At 42.9% G+C, this 17766-nt stretch overlaps 1 protein-coding gene across 4 annotated transcripts in view; it reads left to right on the top strand.

Annotated features, from left to right (window-relative positions):
- The first annotated feature begins 987 nt into the window (after positions 1 to 987).
- PLA2G6 (phospholipase A2 group VI) overlaps positions 988 to 17766 on the top strand; it is a 157083-nt gene continuing 140304 nt past the window's right edge. Inside the window, exons 1-4 of one of the 4 annotated variants that reach the window (XM_040359537.1) lie at positions 988 to 1217; positions 1332 to 1423; positions 12331 to 12548; positions 15715 to 15930. In XM_040359537.1, the coding sequence (XP_040215471.1) occupies positions 12340 to 12548; positions 15715 to 15930 (425 nt within the window). In that variant the 5' untranslated portion in view covers positions 988 to 1217; positions 1332 to 1423; positions 12331 to 12339. The other 3 variants (XM_040359540.1, XM_040359535.1, XM_040359536.1) reach the window with 3 other exon arrangements.

Consider the following 17766-nt stretch of genomic DNA (forward strand, 5'->3'; position numbering starts at 1 on the left):
AAAAAGTAAAAAATATTGATTTTTTTTAAAAAATGTCGCTCTATTTTTGTAAATAGCGCAAAAAATAAAAATCGCAGAGGCGATCAAATACCACCAAAAGAAAGCTCTATTTGTGAGAAGAAAAGGACGCAAATTTTGTTTGGGAGCCACGTCGCACGACCGCGCAATTGTCTGTTAAAGCGTCGCAGTGCCGAATTGTAAAAACCACTTGGGTCATTTAGCAGCATATTGGTCCGGTCCTTAAAGCAGGGGTTCACCCAAAAATCAACTTTCTGTCACTAGATCCAGCATACTGCTGACATCTGTAGTATGCTGGATTTTTTTTTTTGTACTTATCATTTTAGCCGTATTTCTTCTCCTGCACCGAGCGGCGTATCCTTCTGGGTATAGGCGTTCCTAAATAAAGCGCAGTTGATTGACGGGCTTGGATAGCGCCTCACACCTTCTGAAAATAGCCGACGTGACTCTCAGCAATTTACGGCGCCTGCGCAGTCAGCTCTGCAGGCGCAGGCGCCGTAAGCAGCCGAGAGTCACGTCGGCTATTTCCGGATGGCGTGACGCGCTATCCAAGCCCGTCAATCAACTGCGCTTGATTTAGGAACGCCTACTCCCCGAAGGATTCCCCGCTTGGAGCCGGAGAAGAAATACGGCTAAAACGATAAGTACAAAAAAAAAACAGCATACTGCAGATATCAGCAGTATGCTGGATCTAGTGACAGAAAGTTGATTTTTGGGTGAACCCCCGCTTTAAGTGGCTAAAACGAAAAATTTGGAACAAATTTCTACTAGTGTATGGCCAGCTTTTAGTCAGAAGTCACTCCAGCCCGAGTTTACACAGCGCTATGAACGCTTCCTATCACTGTGGCATGGTGATTGGCCCAACGACGTCACATGCTCCTCCAGACACGGAGACTATTTTGTACTTTGCTCTTATTCCTCCAGACTGGCCAGTGTGAGCGCATTTGACCCTTCTGTACTCTAGTCCTTCCTATCACCAGGCGCATGCATGTACGGAGACGTTTTTTCTCTAGATGACCCCACACTTCCTGTCTTCTACAAAATGGCTCTTGGTGTGTTCGTCTATTTTCCTCAGACACTTATTGCGGCCATGTTGTTGGAGACCGGAGTCCTGTGACCTGTATCAGTTGTGACAGTTTATGTCTACTACCTCTCTCTTCCTCTGATCTCATCTCCTTCACCTGTTCTCTTCATCCTCTGTAAGTAACTAATCGGGGATAGTGCTCGGGCTGTCCGTGTATACTCTACAGCTCCTCTATCCCCTTGTACTGTGTTGTACTCTGCTCCTTTATTGTATGTGTCATCCACTCTAGCCTGTCACCTGCTCACTGCTCTGCCCGGGGGAAACTTCCTGCGTGTGCTGGTCTGCTGTGGTAACCCCTTGTGTGCTGGTCTGGTGTTTGAGGTAATGCTTTGTGTGAGGATCTCCTGTCTGTATTGCCTGTGTTTTAACCACTTCCACTGGAAGATTTACCCCCCCCCCCCAACCTGGCCATTTTTTATGCAATCCAACACTGCATTATTTAAACTGACAATTGCGCGCTCGTACGACATTTTATCCAAATACAATTTATGTCCTTTTTTCCCCACAAATAACGTATGGGATTATAGGCAGGATGCTTGGACACACCAAATAACTTGACACTACACCTTGTTATAATTTTTTTTTAATAAATAAATAATAAACGCACACTTTTTATTAAATATAAATAATCCTTTTATATATATATATATATATATATATATATATATATATATATATATATATATATATATAAAATAATGGCCGCGGCATGACTATTGGATTTAATTATTATAACCATCAACTCAATCACATATACAACTTACTCAACCATTTGTTCAAACTAAAAATTACAGCTCAGCCACTACGACTCGAGCTGTCATAAAATGACTTAAAACAATTCAACTATCCCCTTTGTCTCTGCAAAGAGATTTATCCACATAGCCTTTCTGCTGAACGGTCCTCCTCAGGAGCGGCTGGCCCCGGACCCCCTCAGCCAGCTCCTTAAATAGAGCTTACCCCACATTCTAGAATGTTCCTACCTGTCATATGACCCTACCTGACCTATCAGGTAACATTAAAACACTAAATTCTCCCCACTAACCTGGCTGACTGAACCAATCCCTGCCTTTCCCGCCTAAGGACCTTACTGACCTATCCTGGCTTTAGCCTTTACCCCTAGCAACAGCTGCCAACTACCAATCCCTGCTGTTCCCGCTCAAACGTATCCAGATAATCCTTGAAACTCCCCCTGCCATGAATCCCATAAGGAAAAGGGGGGCCTTGAAACAGTCCTTTCCCCTTTTCCCTCCATTCTTTTGGTGGTATTTGATCACACCTGTGGTTTTAATTTTTTGCGCTATTAACCACTTAAGCCCCGGACCATTTGGCTGGTCAAAGACCAGGCCACTTTTTGCGATTCTGCACTGCGTTGCTTTAACTGACAATTGCGTGGTCGTGCGACGTGGCTCCCAAACAAAATTGACGTTTTTTTTTTTTCACAAATAGAACTTTCTTTTGGTGGTATTTGCTCACATCTGTGTTTTTTCTATTTTTTTGCGCTATAAACAAAAATAGAGCATCAATTTTGAAAAAAATGCAATATTTTTTGCTATAATAAATATCCCCCAAAAATATATAAAAAAAACATATATTTTTTCCTCAGTTTAGGCTGATATGTATTCTTCTACATATTTTTGGTAAAAAAAATCGTAATAAGCGTTTATTGATCGGTTTGCGCAAAAGTTATAGCATCTACAAAATAGGGGATAGTTTTATGGTATTTTTATTAATATTTTTGTTTTTACTAGTAATGGCGGCGATCAGCATTTTTATTTTATATATATATATATATATATATATATATATATATATATATATATATATATATATATATATATATATATATATATATATTTATATATTTTTTTTTAATCGTGACTGCGACATTATGGCGGACACTTTTGACACATTTTTGGGACCATTGTAATTTTTACAGCGATCAGTGCTATAAAAATGCACTGATTACTGTGAAAATGACACTGGCAGTAAAGGGGTTTACCACTAGGTGGTGCTGTAGGGGTTAAGTGTGCCCTAGGGAGTGCTTCTAACTGTAGGGGGGACTGGGCTGTGTGTGACACGACAGTGATCACCGTCCTGTCACTAGGAAGACTGGGGAAATGCTTGTTTACATCAATGTTTCCCTCTTCTTCCTCACCGTGACACAATCGCGGGTATGCCCGCGGACATCGATTCTGTGGGACCTATGGTCATAGTCACGAAGCTCGCAGTGGGCGCGTGCGTCCGCAATGCCGCTTCTTAACCACTTACCCCCCGGACCATATTGCTGCCCAAAGACCAGAGTACTTTTTGTGATTCTGGACTGCGTCGCTTTAACTGACAATTGCGCGGTCGTGCGACGTGGCTCCCAAACAAAATTGGCGTCCTTTTTTTCCCACAAATAGAGCTTTCTTTTGGTGGTATTTGATCACCTCTGCGGTTTTTATTTTTTGCGCTATAAACAAAAATAGAGCGACAATTTTGAAAAAAATAAATATTTTTTACTTTTTGCTGTAATAAATATCCCCCAAAAATATATAAAAAAACATTTTTTTTCCTCAGTTTAGGCCGATACGTATTCTTCTACCTATTTTTCGTAAAAAAAAATCGCAATAAGCGTTTATTGATTGGTTTGCGCAAAGGTTATAGCGTTTACAAAATAGGGGGTATTTTTATGTCATTTTTATTAATATATTTTTTTTACTAGTAATGGCGGCGATCAGCGATTTTTTTTCGGTACTGCGACATTATGGTGGACACTTCGGACACATTTTTGGGGCCATTGGCATTTTTATAGCGATCAGTGCCACTGACAGGGAAGGGGTTAACACTAGGGGGCGGGGAAGGGGTTAAGTATGTTCCCTCTGTGTGTTCTTACTGTGGGGGGGGGTGGCCTCACTAGGGGAAACACTGATCCTCGGTTCATACATTGTATGAACAGAAGATCAGCATTTCCCCCGCTGACACACACAGCTCCCGTTCCCTGCTCTGTACCGAGCGATCGCATGTGCCCGGCGGGCACGGGAGTCGGGGGCGAGCGGGGGGCGCGCGCCTCCTAGTGGCGGCTAAAAGAGAGGACGTATAGCTACGGGCTCTCGCCTAGGAGAGCCGACCTGCCGCCGTATAATGACGGTGGCTGGTCGGCTAGTAGTTAAAGGGGACGTATGTATACGTCCCTTTGCTTGCCCGTGCCATTCTGCTGACTCATATCTGCGTGCGGCGGTCGGCATAAAAGAGCGACAATTTTGAAGAAAAAAAAAATTTCTTTTTACTTTCTGCATTAAAAATCCTGCCTGTCCACCCATGCTACAAAACCTATCCAATAAATAAAATAAAAATAAAAAATGTTATCAGTTTAGCTCAATTTGTATTCTGCTACATATTTCTGGTAACAAAATCTTAATAAGCGTATATTGATTGGTTTGCGCAAAAGTTATATCGTCTACAAACTATGGGATATATTTTGGGATTTTTTTTTATATGTATATTTTTTACTAGTAATGGCAGGAACGAGGGACTTTTAGAGGAACTGTGACATTGCAGCAGACAAATCAGACACTAAGACCCCTTTCACACTGAGGGCGTATTGCAGGCGATCACAGTGATCAGTGCTAAAAATGTGCACTGTACTAATGACACTGGCAGGTAAGGGGTTAAATGTGTTCTGTGGGAGGTGCTTGTACTGTGGGAAGGCAGAGATCCATGTTTCTACTTGGCAGAAACACAGGATCAATACCTTGCCTACTATAACGGGGATCTTCCTTGTTTGCAAACCGCTGTTCCGCTTCTCTCTGGAACAATCGGCAGGTCCTGGCAGACAGTCTGCCGAACCCACTGATTGGCTCCCTTTGTGGCCAATCATAGCGATTGTCCGGCAGCCCGCCCCCCAGACCTAAAAGTGTAAAAAAACAGTATATGTATGTGATTTTTGCACAGGAGAGCTGCCTTATATGTACTGTATACACTTGGAAAGTGGGTAAAGCAGATCCCCCTTCTTGAGTTACTTGATAAAAGCAATGAAACTTTTAAAGGACCACTAAAGGCAAAGTTCCCCCCCCTCCTTTTTTTTTTTTTTTTTTTTTAAGTTTTGGATAGATTGAACCCCTGACAGGTTTTTATTGTTGTCTGTGCCCCCATTAGGCTTAATGTACAGGGGACCTTTTAAAACCTTTCCTGAATGATTTTAACTTGCCATCTTTACATACCGCGTTTAGCCGCATTTGCATTTAGAAGTGTTTTTTTTTTTTTTAACTAGTCAAAAATGTAAAACGTCCGGTTTTCTACTGCGCATGCGCGACTCACGTGGCGCTTTGTGAATGGGCAGCTACCTCCTGGGATACACACAGTTCCCAGAAGGCAGCATGTCCCATTTTTCATCCTCCTGCGGTGGAGGAAGAGGCAGAAGAGCTACTTCCGCATAGCAACTGCCCTTTCTGGTGAGTATAAAAAAAAAAAATGTTCAATACATTTTTTTAGATTTTTGGGGGAAAAAAAACAGGGTGGAACTCCACTTTAAATGCGAGTTACCGCATTTACAAGCAGTTACAGGCGTTTGGTGTTTAATATGCCTAATTTCTTTGCTTTCCAAAAAAAGCTCAACTGCCTAGAAATTACTATAAACGACCCTGTGTACATGTACTGATAAGATAACAGAGGAGAGTTCAGGGGCGAAAAAAACGCCCAACTGCTCCTAAGGCTGCATTCACACCTTAGCGTAGCTTGTTTGGTCGTTTTTTCGGGCGTTTTGTCGCGCGTGTTCATGTGTATATGCGCATTTGCATACAGCGTCGTCCGACGTTTTTGTACTCCGACGTTTTTGTACTCCGACGTTTTTGTACTCCGACGTTTTTGTACTCCGACGTTTTTGTACTCCGACGTTTTTGTACTCCGACGTTTTTGTACTCCGACGTTTTTGTACTCCGACGTTTTTTATTATAGCCAATAGGATAAATTATCATCTTTTCATCACTTGTTTCTATGTTGGTAGATTTTTTTTATCTTCTGCCTGGGTGAAATGTTCTATTGATTAAAGCGACAAAACGCCAGTAGCAAACGCTCGTTGTCGCTCTAGTCGCTTGAATCGAGCGTTTCCATTACTTTCTATGGGAAATACAAACGCTCAAAAACTCCCAAACCGCCCGATTCGCGCGACAAAAAAGGGTCCGGAACTTGTTTGAGCTTCAGGCGTTCGGCGTCAGGCGTTTTGGAGTGGAGATGTGAGAATAATGTATTTTTTCCCCTCTAGCGTTTTGGAGCGTCACGCTTCAGGTGACAAAACGCTCAGGTGTGAATGGGGCCTAAACATCAGTTTACCAGCAGCAGTGTAAATGAAGCCTAATGCCGCGTACACACCATCACTTTATGTGATGGAAAAAAACGACATTTTCTGTGAAGTAAAAAACAACGTTTTTGAAACTTCAAATTTCAAAAACGACGTTGCCTACAGACCATCGTTTTTTCACAATGCTCTAGCAAAGCGAGGTTACGTTCACCACTTTTTTCCATTGAAGCTCGCTTCTGGGCATGCGCGGGTTTAAAAACGTTGTTTTAAACGTTGTTTTTTGCTACACACGTTCAATTTCTGTGAAACTGAAAAACGACACATAAAATTGAAGCATGCTTCAATTTTTTTTTTTGTCGTTTTTCACAAGACCTAAAACGACCTTTTCCCCCACACACGGTCATTTAAATTGACGTTTTTAAAAATGACGTTTTTTTTCATCACATAAAGTGATGGTGTGTACGCGGCATCAGGCTCCTTTCACACTTATACAACTTGTCCCACGATTTGTGATGGTAAAGTAGCATGACAAGTCGTTTCCCATGATTTCCAATGACAACCATTCATATTAGTACGGCTTCTAGTTGCTCCGACTTCAAAGTAGTCCCTGCACTACTTTGGTCTGATTTTGATGCCACTTACACAACCATTCCCTGAAATCGCGGCCGCAAAAACGTGCGACTTTGAAGTTGCAGTAGTGTGAAAGGGGCCTAAGAGAGACTCGCTATTGCTATTGGTCCAGTTTACCGTTATCGAAAGTGAAAAAAAAATCCTACATTTTACGTTGTCACCAGAACAGGAATAGAGGGGCAATCTTCCAATAGAGACACTAGTTCTGGTGACAACCAGGGATTCCCTCACTTTGGAGGGATTTCCTCTGACTTTCTATTTTGGCTATTGGACAGGAAGTGAAAGAAATCTCCCCTATGGGACACAGATGTCACATTTCATTACAGGGCTTATAACCCTCTCTGGAATTCCACTTTAAGGAAAAAAATCATTTGGACTTTTTTCTTTTTTCTATCTATTGTGCCTGTGTGGTCTAGGGTTAAAGTGAAAATAAAGATTTTAATCCAATGATCAGAGCGACGGTGAGAGAGGGTTTACTTTAATCCTAGAGTTGAGCTTTATTAAATATCTTTATCCTCTTTACACCACCCCTCTCCCTATCCTTTGCTCACCCTTTGCCTCTTCTTGCATTGCTCTTGGCCCTTTTTTTTTTTGGTCACATCACACTCTTGGCTGCCAAGCACATTTTTTCTTCTTCTGCTAGTGCCCATCCCAGTACCCCTGCACACACATTTACTAGTATTCAATTATCAGCAGAAAAAAAGTGCTTTGACCTCAAACACTGGGGGGCAGATTCACAGAGCAAGTACACCGGCGTATCTACTGATACGCCGGCGTACTTTCAAATTTCCTGCGTCGTATCTTTAGTTTGAATCCTCAAACCAAGATACGACGGCATCTGGGTAAGATCCGACAGGCGTACGGCTTCGTACTCCTTTGGATCGCAGATGCAATACTTCGGCGTCCGCTGGGTGGAGTTCGCGTCGTTTTCCGCATCGGGTATGCAAATTCGCTTTTTCCGACGATCTACGAACGTACGCGCGGTCGTCGCATTCTCTTACGTCGTCTGTAGTCGGCTTTTTCCAGCGTATAGTTAAAGCTGCTATTTGGTGGCGTATAGATAGACTTGCCATGTTAAAGTATGGCCGTCGTTCCCGCGTCGAAATTTGAATTTTTTTTTTTTTTGCGTAAGTCGTCCGTGAATAGGGATGGACGTAAGTCACGTCTAAGTTAAAAAACGTCCTTTAGCGCAATGCATGGCGGGAAATTTAGGAACGACGCATGCGTAGTACGTTCGGCGCGGGAACGCGCCTAATTTAAATGATCCACGCCCCCTACCCGGATCATTTGAATTAGGCGGGCTTGCGCCAGGGAATTTACGCTACGCCGCCACAACTTTACAGACAAGTGCTTTGTGAATCAAGCACTTGCCCGTAAAACTTGCGGCGGCGTAACGTAAATGCGATACGTTACGCCACCGCAGATCTACGTGAATCTGCCCCTGGGTGTTTAGCCCCTGTGCATAAGATCGTAGAGTTCTCTTGCAGGTGGAACGCACAGGTGAACATCCAACCCTGCTTCCGGCAGTCTGGTAAACTCTCTGAGGGGCTGAGAGCTGCTGTGACTGGATAGTTCACTGAGTGACACTAAAATTTAGGGCAGTATGTGCCCAAGGACAGATGCCCAGAATGCAGACTTCTTGTGATCCATTTGTCCCTGGGTGCACCCTGCCCTAAGGCTGCATTTACACCTGAGCGTTTTAAAATCGCAAGTTTTTACTGCGTTTTTGCTGTGATTTTTGTACAGGTCACCAAGTAAAAAAGCTGAAAAACACCTGTAATCTGCCTCAAAGAAGCTCATGTTCTTTTTTTTTTTTTATTTTTTTTTGAGCTTAAGGCGTTTAGCTTCAGGTGACAAAATTCTCTGTTGTGAACAGGTGCCATAGAAATGAATAGGATTTTGCTTGTTTTTCAGGCATTTTATGAGCTGAAAACACTCGGGTGTGAATGCAGCCTAATCCCCCTTTCACACTGAGGTATTTTACAGTCGCTTTCACACTGCCAGCACCCAAAAAACGCTGGTAAAGATCCGCTAAGACCCCTTTCACACTGGGGTGTTTTTCAGGCGTTTTGGCGTTTAAAAAAAGCACCTCAATGGGAAGGGGCGCTTTAGGAGCGGTGTATTCAATGCTCCTAAAGCGCTGCAAAGAAGCTGCTTGCAGGACTTTTTTTGATGCCTTGTCAGCGCAGCGCCTCAGTGTGAAAGCACTCAGACTTTCACATTGGGATTCGTGACAGACTCACCTGAGACAGACTGAATGCTAGCCTCTTGCCTTGCGATCATGGGCCCTGGTATTTGGGCGAACGGTGCTCTTTGTGAGCTGTATGCCTGGGACCCTGTATATGCCATTAGAGTGACTGATTCATACTGTTGGGACATACAGTGTAAGGAGATGCTAATGCCGTCACCTCCAGCCATCTGTCTGTTCTCTGTGCTAATTGACCCTTCTAGTGTGTGAAGATGTCCTGTGTTTACACTTATGATAATGTGTATTGTATAGCAAGTGAGTGAAGAGATATGACGTCTACCCTGAAAGGTCATATCTATGAGTCGCCTAGTCTGGGTAAATGATTAGTTAATTAGCTCATGTTAATTTATGTTCTGGTTACCTCCTCTTTAAACTGTATATAAGGTTGTATTCTTGGTTCTATTAAACCAGGGGTTGACAAATTTGCTTGGAATCTAGGAGCCAGCTAAAAAAGTTAGGAGCCAGAAAACGCGCCCCGTCGCGACGAGCTTGCGCACAGAAGCGAACACATACGTGAGCAGCGACCGCATATGTAAACGGTGTTCAAACCACACATGTAAGGTATCGCTGCGATTGGTAGAGCGAGAGCAATAATTCTAGCCCAAGACCTCCTCTATAACTCAAAACATGCAACCTGTAGAGTTTTTTAAACGTCGCCTATGGAGATTTTAAAGGGTAAAAGTTTGACGCCATTCCACGAGCGGACGTAATTTTGAAGCGTGACATGTTGGGTATCAATTTACTCGACGTAACATTATCTTTCATAATATTAAAAAAAATGGGGATAATTTTACTGTTGTCTTATTTTTTAATTAAAAAAAGTGAATTTTTTTCCCAAAAAAAGTGCGCTTGCAAGACCGCTGCGCAAATACGGCATGACAGAAAGTATTGCAACGATCGCCATTTTATTCTCTAGGGTGTTAGGATAAAAAATATATATAATGTTTGGGGGTTCTAGTTAGAGGGAAGAAGATGGCAGTGAAAATAGTGAAAAATTACATTAGAATTGCTGTTTAACTTGTAATGCTTAACTTGTAATACCAATGGCCACCACCAGATGGCGCCAGCTTACACATCTGGTGGTAATAACTTGTAATACCAACGGCTCACCACCAGATGGTGCCAGCTCACAAAAAAAAAAAAAAACCCTATTTCTAGTCGCCATGGCGACCTGGCGCCCGGGATTTGTCGACCCCTGTATTAAACACTCCATGTTCAGCAGACAAACAAGTCTCGTCTCGTGTGCTTGAGAGCAGCTTGAATATCTGATATCTATATCCAGACTGATAGGAAGCGGTATATGACGGAAACACTCAAGCGGAGTGTGGGACGTTCTGTTACAGGATTGCAGATGAGGCCTCTTTCAGGCGCTTTACAGGCGCTTTTTTTATTTTTATTTATTTTTTAACACTAAACCGCCTGAAAAACGCCCCCAGTGTGAAAGGGGTCTAAATGTTAGTACCACTTGGTGCACTGTCCAGCCACTGCAGCTTTCAGACTTCAGAGTCTGTAAGGGTCCATTTTACACACCTTGTGCGCTCTGATGTCCATTAAGGTGGTTGTAAACCCTTTACAACCACTTTTTGCTACAGGTAATCCTATAATAAGGCTTACCGGTACCTACCCAGGAGTTAATAATGGTAAGTGCCACACATCTATTTTACTTGTCAACATTTATGACAGGCTGAAATAAACGGTGGCTGGATTTTGTACCAAGCAGTACTCATGTTTAGGGCTGTTACTGTTAAAGCAGTAGTAAACCGCATTTTTTTTTTTTTTTTTAAACCCTGCAAGGTTAAGGCATAATGTTCTAGTATGCATCACATACTAGCACATTATGAAATACTTACCTTATTTATTATTATTATAACTTTGGCGTAAACCAATCAATAAACAATTTTTTTTTTTACCAAAAATATGTAGAAGAATGCGTACCGGCCTAAACTGAGGAAAAAAAATGTTTCATATTTAAGCCTTTCATAGATCTTGACAGCCTGATGGTAGTCAGGCTGGATGCTGCATCTCTGCCCTCCAGGCGCCCCAGAACTCTGGGATTTGATGCCGAGGGGCCAAGCGCTATATATAAATCCTGTATAATAATAAGTATGCATCACATACTAGCACGTTATGAAATACTTACCTTAGAATTAAGCCCCCCAGCAGTGCGCTGTCACTGCTGAGAGGGTTTCCATCCTCAACCGGTCTTCCTTCCATGTTCGCATGCTCCAGCCGTCTGGCCGCACTGCGATGACATCACTCCCACGTATGCGCGCAGGAGTCACGGACCATGGCTCTGTCCCTTCAGAGCGAATGTATCTGTGACATTCCTGGCTGCATGCAGTTTGAGTATCTCCTAAACGTTGCAAGAAAACGTTTAGAGGATATTCACTGTACCTACAGGTCAGTCTTATTATAGGCTGACCTGTAGGTACAAGTGCAAAAAACATGTTTACTTTAACAGGATTATACCCGAAAAGTAGTATTCCTAAGTTCAGGGGAAACTTTCCTGTATAAGGCAGTGCAGCGTGGAGAAACTGCATATTACAGCCTTTCATAGATCTTGACAGCCTGATGGTAGCCGGGCTGGATGCTGCATCTCTGCCTTCCAGGCGCCCAGAACTCTGGGATTTGATGCTGAGGGGCCAAGCCGTGTGTAAGCATGTAGCCTAATAGTTAATAATCTATATATAATGTTCGATTAATAAGTATTTATTTATTTTTGAAAATTGTGTTCAGCTAAGTAGATATTATTTAAACCATGTTCGTATATAAAATAATTTGAACCAATAAGGCCAAAAGGTTGCTCAAAAACATCCAAAATTATGCAGAGGTGGAGGACCATTCTTAAAATAAGATAAAAGAAAATCAGATAAATCTTTTAAAAAAATGTCCAGTTTATGTCCTACAAATAGAACACATCTTTTTGAATTCAATAGTATAATTAACCAAATAGCAGCCAAATAAAGGAAGTTGATTGTTAGAATTTTTATATAAGCTTTAAGCAGACGTAATAAGGTTTTTAGAAATATATTCTATTAATGGAAAAATATCTGCTTATTACCTTTTTGTCAGTGATTTTCCATGGACCTGTTTGGACGAATCTTCAACACTGTAAATGCAGTGAGCAACCTGTTTACAAATCCTTATAAGGTTAGAGAGGTGCCTCTCCTGGACTATGTTGGTTGCCCGAGAATCAGAGAAGATGGACGGCTCCTGCTTTACAAAGGCAAAACTTCAAGATCATGGGACTGTCTTTTAGTTAACCCACTGACACCACAAAATGCCTACCGGTTTGTATCTTTCTGCTTTTAATCTAACACCAATATTTTTTATATTATGATTTTGATTCAATATACGGGTGCATGCATAATTTATATTAAAGTTTATGTCTGGGCAAACATATTCAGCACATCTCTGAAGTACATGTACATTTCCCCAAGTCTTTGTCTCCTAAAAAAACCAGCAGCTACAGAAGAATACCCGTTAATTCCACTTCCAGTAGTGAGCTGATAGGATTGTCACTGCTGCTCCTCAATCCCATGCAGTGTTGTCAGCTTGGTCTAAGCTTCTTCCTGGTGGACTACAGAGCTACATGACATCACCACTACCCCTCTCCTCATCTCAAACTTTTTCTTGTTTTGCATTGTCAGTGGAATATTACTTCTAACATTGTTATACTTGGCTGATGAAATGTTTATTGATGTTACACATACTTGCCTCCACCGTGCAGCTCGTTTTGCACAGAGTGGCCCCGATCCTGGTCTTCTGGGGTCCCTCGGCGGCTGTCTCGGCTCCTCCCTGCAAGAGCTAACCCCCTTCATGGGAAGCTCTCTCCCAAGGGGTGCGCTCCCGTGATACAGCTGGCAGCTATAGCTGCCGACTGTATCACTCAGGCTCGCCATGTCACTGGATGTGATTGACAGCAGCACGAGCCAATGGCTGCACTGCTATCAGTCTTGCCAATCACCGGCCAGACTCCGTGGACAAGAGGACATCGGGAGATGTGCACAACAGGTGAACGGGCTCAGGTAAGTAAAACGGGGGGGGGGGGGGGGGTTTCACCCTAATGCATAGGATGCATTAAGGTGAAATAACACGAACCTTTACAACCCCTTTAAGGGGTTCTGATTCCGAAGAGGGAAGTTCTGGCTCTTGTAACTGTTCTGATTGGCTGTCACAGTGGTCAATGTTTGGGAGCCCCTTCCACCAGCTCCTGATTGTTAACAATGACTGTGAGTTGTCTGTGACAGCTCGGTCAGTGTGCTGGGAGCAAAAGTAAGCACGTTCTTAACAATGACAAAGCATGGACACATAGGTGCAGCACGTGGGTGTTAAGGTCCACTGGCCCTGTTGCTGAATACATGCATTGGACTGTGGGCAAGTGGTTAAAAGAAAGAATTTGAGATGTTTGTGTGAAAATTAAGCTCCCTTTGTCTTTCTCTCTAGGAACCACTCTTTATAGCATATGATAGCGGGATAGGAAGAAACAGCAGACAGCTTGTATGGCAGGGGAAGGAGTGCTTACAATGTGAAAAAGGAGAGGTTATGAAAATAGAGCATAAAATGTTTTCTGTAGTCCAGCAGAAGAGAACTTAGGTGGGGGTTGACAACACAGCTTTGGATTTTAGTGCAGCAGAGGCAGTGTTGTCAGCTCACTTCAGGGAGTTGACTTCTGCCAAGATCTACAGTTGTTTTTCTGTAGCAGCATTTTAAAAGAAAAAGCATGGGAGACCTGTGTATAAAGTATATTGCAGATAATGGGTGTTTTTTTTTGTCCAAACGTACACTGTAAGGCCCCTTTATCACGGGCTGGATCTGATTTTGCTCAGCAGGGGATAACGGATCCATGTTTACTCTGCTTATGCAGAGTGGACACAAACACAGCCTGCTCTGCTTTATGGGCAGCCAGTGATCTGCTGATATGGTTCCCCCCTTGACTGCGCAGGCGCAATCTGAGTCAACGGAAATCACTGAGCCTGATCAGCTGTAGCAACAGGTCCAGGGCGACGTGGAATTCGCTGTAACATCCTCCAATCCACGGGGATGGTAAGGAATGAGCCTGGATGCCGCGCATGCGCCGTGTACACCTATAGAACAGCTCATGAGGTTCGGAGATTTCCGTGGGCTTCGTCTGCGCAGTCAAGCAGGGAACCATATCGATAGGGGAACTAGCTTGACAAGACACCGGATCTAAACAGACTGGCTGTCCATTTGCATGGAGGGGAGTGGGATCCCCTTCTGTTTTCTTTTCTTTGCCAGATATGACTGGGCGGTAGCCAGCTGTAAATGGAGATAAGTCTGTTTACATCAGACTGCCCATAGAGGAGAATGGAAGGTCAGATCAGGTCTGGCTGAAAAACAGATAGTCGGACCTTAGTGGACTTCTCGTGTAAAAGGGGCCTAAGGCTGTAAAACTTGGCAGTATTGACATGGTGGAAATTAGAAGTCTTCTACACACACATTCACTTTCTATGCTTACAGGTGTAGATTAAAGAGGAACTGCAGTCTGCTCACATCATTTTTAATAAAAACATATTTGCCATTTTGAAACTTCCCTCCAACAACAAAGGAATAGGATTTAATAGATGGAAAGATGAAAAAATTACTGTAGTTCCGCTTTAAGCAACATGTGTCAGGCAAGGTCTGGAATGCTTGTGCTCCAAGTAGTTTGCACTGCATTGTAACACAGACATGGGTAAAAACTACAAGTTTACACCTGCTTAAGACCCCAGCAAATCAAGATAGAGGTTAATTGGTCACTATGGGCATCTGCACAAGTTGAGATATAACTTGTTTAAGACACTATTACTACCCCCAACATCATTTGGTACCGTTCTTGTATTTCTTTCAATGCAGGAATTTGGCTATAGCAGCAAACAAACTGGCCAAAGAATGTTCCAGTATTTCCTGCAGATTTGTTCATTCAGGCCTATTCTATAAACCGTTCAAATGGCAAAAGATGACCAGAAGATGGTAACCCCTTAACAAGCAATAAGATTTCAGCTCACTAAAGTCAGCTGATTACCGATTACCATAGTCCCCTCCAGAGATGCATATTTAGCGCAATCTGACATTTGCAGCCTCCATGGATTGTTTGCATCTTGGGCCAAAAGTCCTTCTGTGTCCTAGCCATGCATGCACAAAAGTCGCTTCGAAATCAATGAGTCTCATCAGCCTGTGTTTCCTGGTCAGAGACTGAGGTAGATGGGTTTCATAGACATCAATGAGCAGGGGTGATCAGGACACAGGACTTGTGTTGCAGGATGTAAACAATCCCCTGAGACCAGAAGAGCCATTAGATGGAGGTAAGTATGCATCTCTGGAAAACGAAGGTGGTAGAATCTATTTAGTCATCTTAAAGGGGCAAACAGGATAAGAGCACTTTTCACTTAAAGTAGCTATAAGGCTATGCAACTTTTAAATGCTTGTAACATGACATTTACATTTATCTCTCAGCCTCTTTCAGTTGGATTCAGAGACAGAGGCCGTACAGAAATTTCATGAATACACAATCAAATTGCGTCCTTTTTATGAAAGTGCAAGGCAAGGACTTCGGCTAGACACTGTCCAGCAGCTTACAGACTTTCTGCGCAGCCATCCCAATTGGTCTTTGGCACATGTGGCAGTCGAGATGGGACTTCGCGAAAGCTTTAGACATAATGGCATTCTAAGGTGAGAGAAAACAATTAAGCTATTCACTAGAGTTGGGCCGAACACACCCCAGTTTGGTTCGCGCCAGAACTCTCGACCATCGAAAAGTTCAGACTCTGCACCACAAACCTTTATTAAAGTCTATGGCAGGGTTTGACAAATTTGCTTGGAATCTAGGAGCCAGCTAAAAAAGTTAGGAGCCAGAAAACGCACCCCGTCCCGACGAGCTTGCGCGCAGAAGCGAACACATACGTGAGCAGCGCCCGCATATGTAAACGGTGTTCAAACCACACATGTGAGGTATCGCCGCGATTGGTAGAGCGAGAGCAATAATTCTAGCCCTAGTCCTCCTCTGTAACTCAAAACATGCAACCTGTAGATTTTTTTAAACGTCGCCTATGAAGATTTTAAAGGGTAAAAGTTTGTCGGCATTCCACGAGCGGACGCAATTTTGAAGCGTGAAATGTTGGGTATGAATTTACTCGGCGTAACATTATCTTTCATAATATTAAAAAAAATTGGGATAACTTTACTGTTGTCTTATTTTTTAATTAAAAAAAGTGTAATTTTTTGCCAAAAAAGTGCACTTGTAAGACCGCTGCGCAAATACGGCGTGACAAAGTATTGCAACGATCGCCATTTTATTCTCTAGGGTGTTAGGATAAAAAATATATATAATGTTTGGGGGGTTCTAATTAGAGGGAAGAAGATGGCAGTGAAAAATAGTGAAAAATTACATTAGAATTGCTGTTTAACCACTTAAGCCCCGGACCAATATGCTGCTAAATGCCCAAAGGCGTTTTTACAATTCGGCACTGCGTCACTTTAACAGACAATTGCGCGCTCGTGCAACGTGGCTCCCAAACAAAATTGACGTCCTTTCTTCCCCACAAATAGAGCTTTCTTTTGGTGGTATTTGATCACCTCTGCGGTTTTTATTTTTTGCGCTATAAACAAAAATAGAGCGACAATTTTGAAAAAAATGCAATATTTTTTACTTTTTGCTGTAATAAATATCCCCCAAAAACATATATAAAAAAAAAAATTTCCTCAGTTTAGGCCGATACGTATTCTTCTACCTATTTTTGGTAAAAAAAATCGCAATAAGCGTTTATCGATTGGTTTGCGCAAAATTTATAGCGTTTACAAAATAGGGGATATTTTTATTGCATTTTTATAATTTTTTTTTTTTTTTACTACTAATGGCGGCGATCAGCGATTTTTTCAGTGACTGCGACATTATGGCGGACACTTCGGACAATTTTGACACATTTTTGGGACCATTGTCATTTTCACAGCAAAAAATGCATTTAAATTGCATTCTTTATTGTGAAAATGACAGTTGCAGTTTGGGAGTTAACCACAGGGGGTGCTGAACGTGTTAGGCTTCACCTAGTGTGTGTTTACAACAGTAGGGGGGTGTGGCTGTAGGTCTGACGTCATCGATTGTGTCTCCCCTATAAAGGGGATGACACGATCGATGCGCCGCCACAGTGAAGCACGGGGAAGCCGTGTTTACATACGGCTCTCCCCGTTCTTCAGCTCCGGGGAGCAATCGCGACGGAGCGGCTATAAGCGAATAGCCGCACCGTCGTCCCGGATCGCTCCCCGAGGGAATCCGCCCGCCGCACGCAGCGGGGGGGGGGAGGCGATCGGACCCCCGACCCGCGGAAAGGCAAGGACGTATATATACGTCCTTCTGCCTGTCCGTGCCATTGTGCGGACGTAAATGGTCGTGCGGTGGGCGTTAAGGGGTTAACTTGTAATGCTTAACTTGTAATACCAACGGCCACCACCAGATGGCGCCAGCTCACACATCCGGTGGTAATAACTTGTAATACCAACGGCTCCCCACCA

The sequence above is a fragment of the Rana temporaria genome, chromosome 7, assembly GCF_905171775.1.
Source record: "Rana temporaria chromosome 7, aRanTem1.1, whole genome shotgun sequence".
Taxonomy (NCBI): Eukaryota; Metazoa; Chordata; class Amphibia; order Anura; family Ranidae; genus Rana; species Rana temporaria.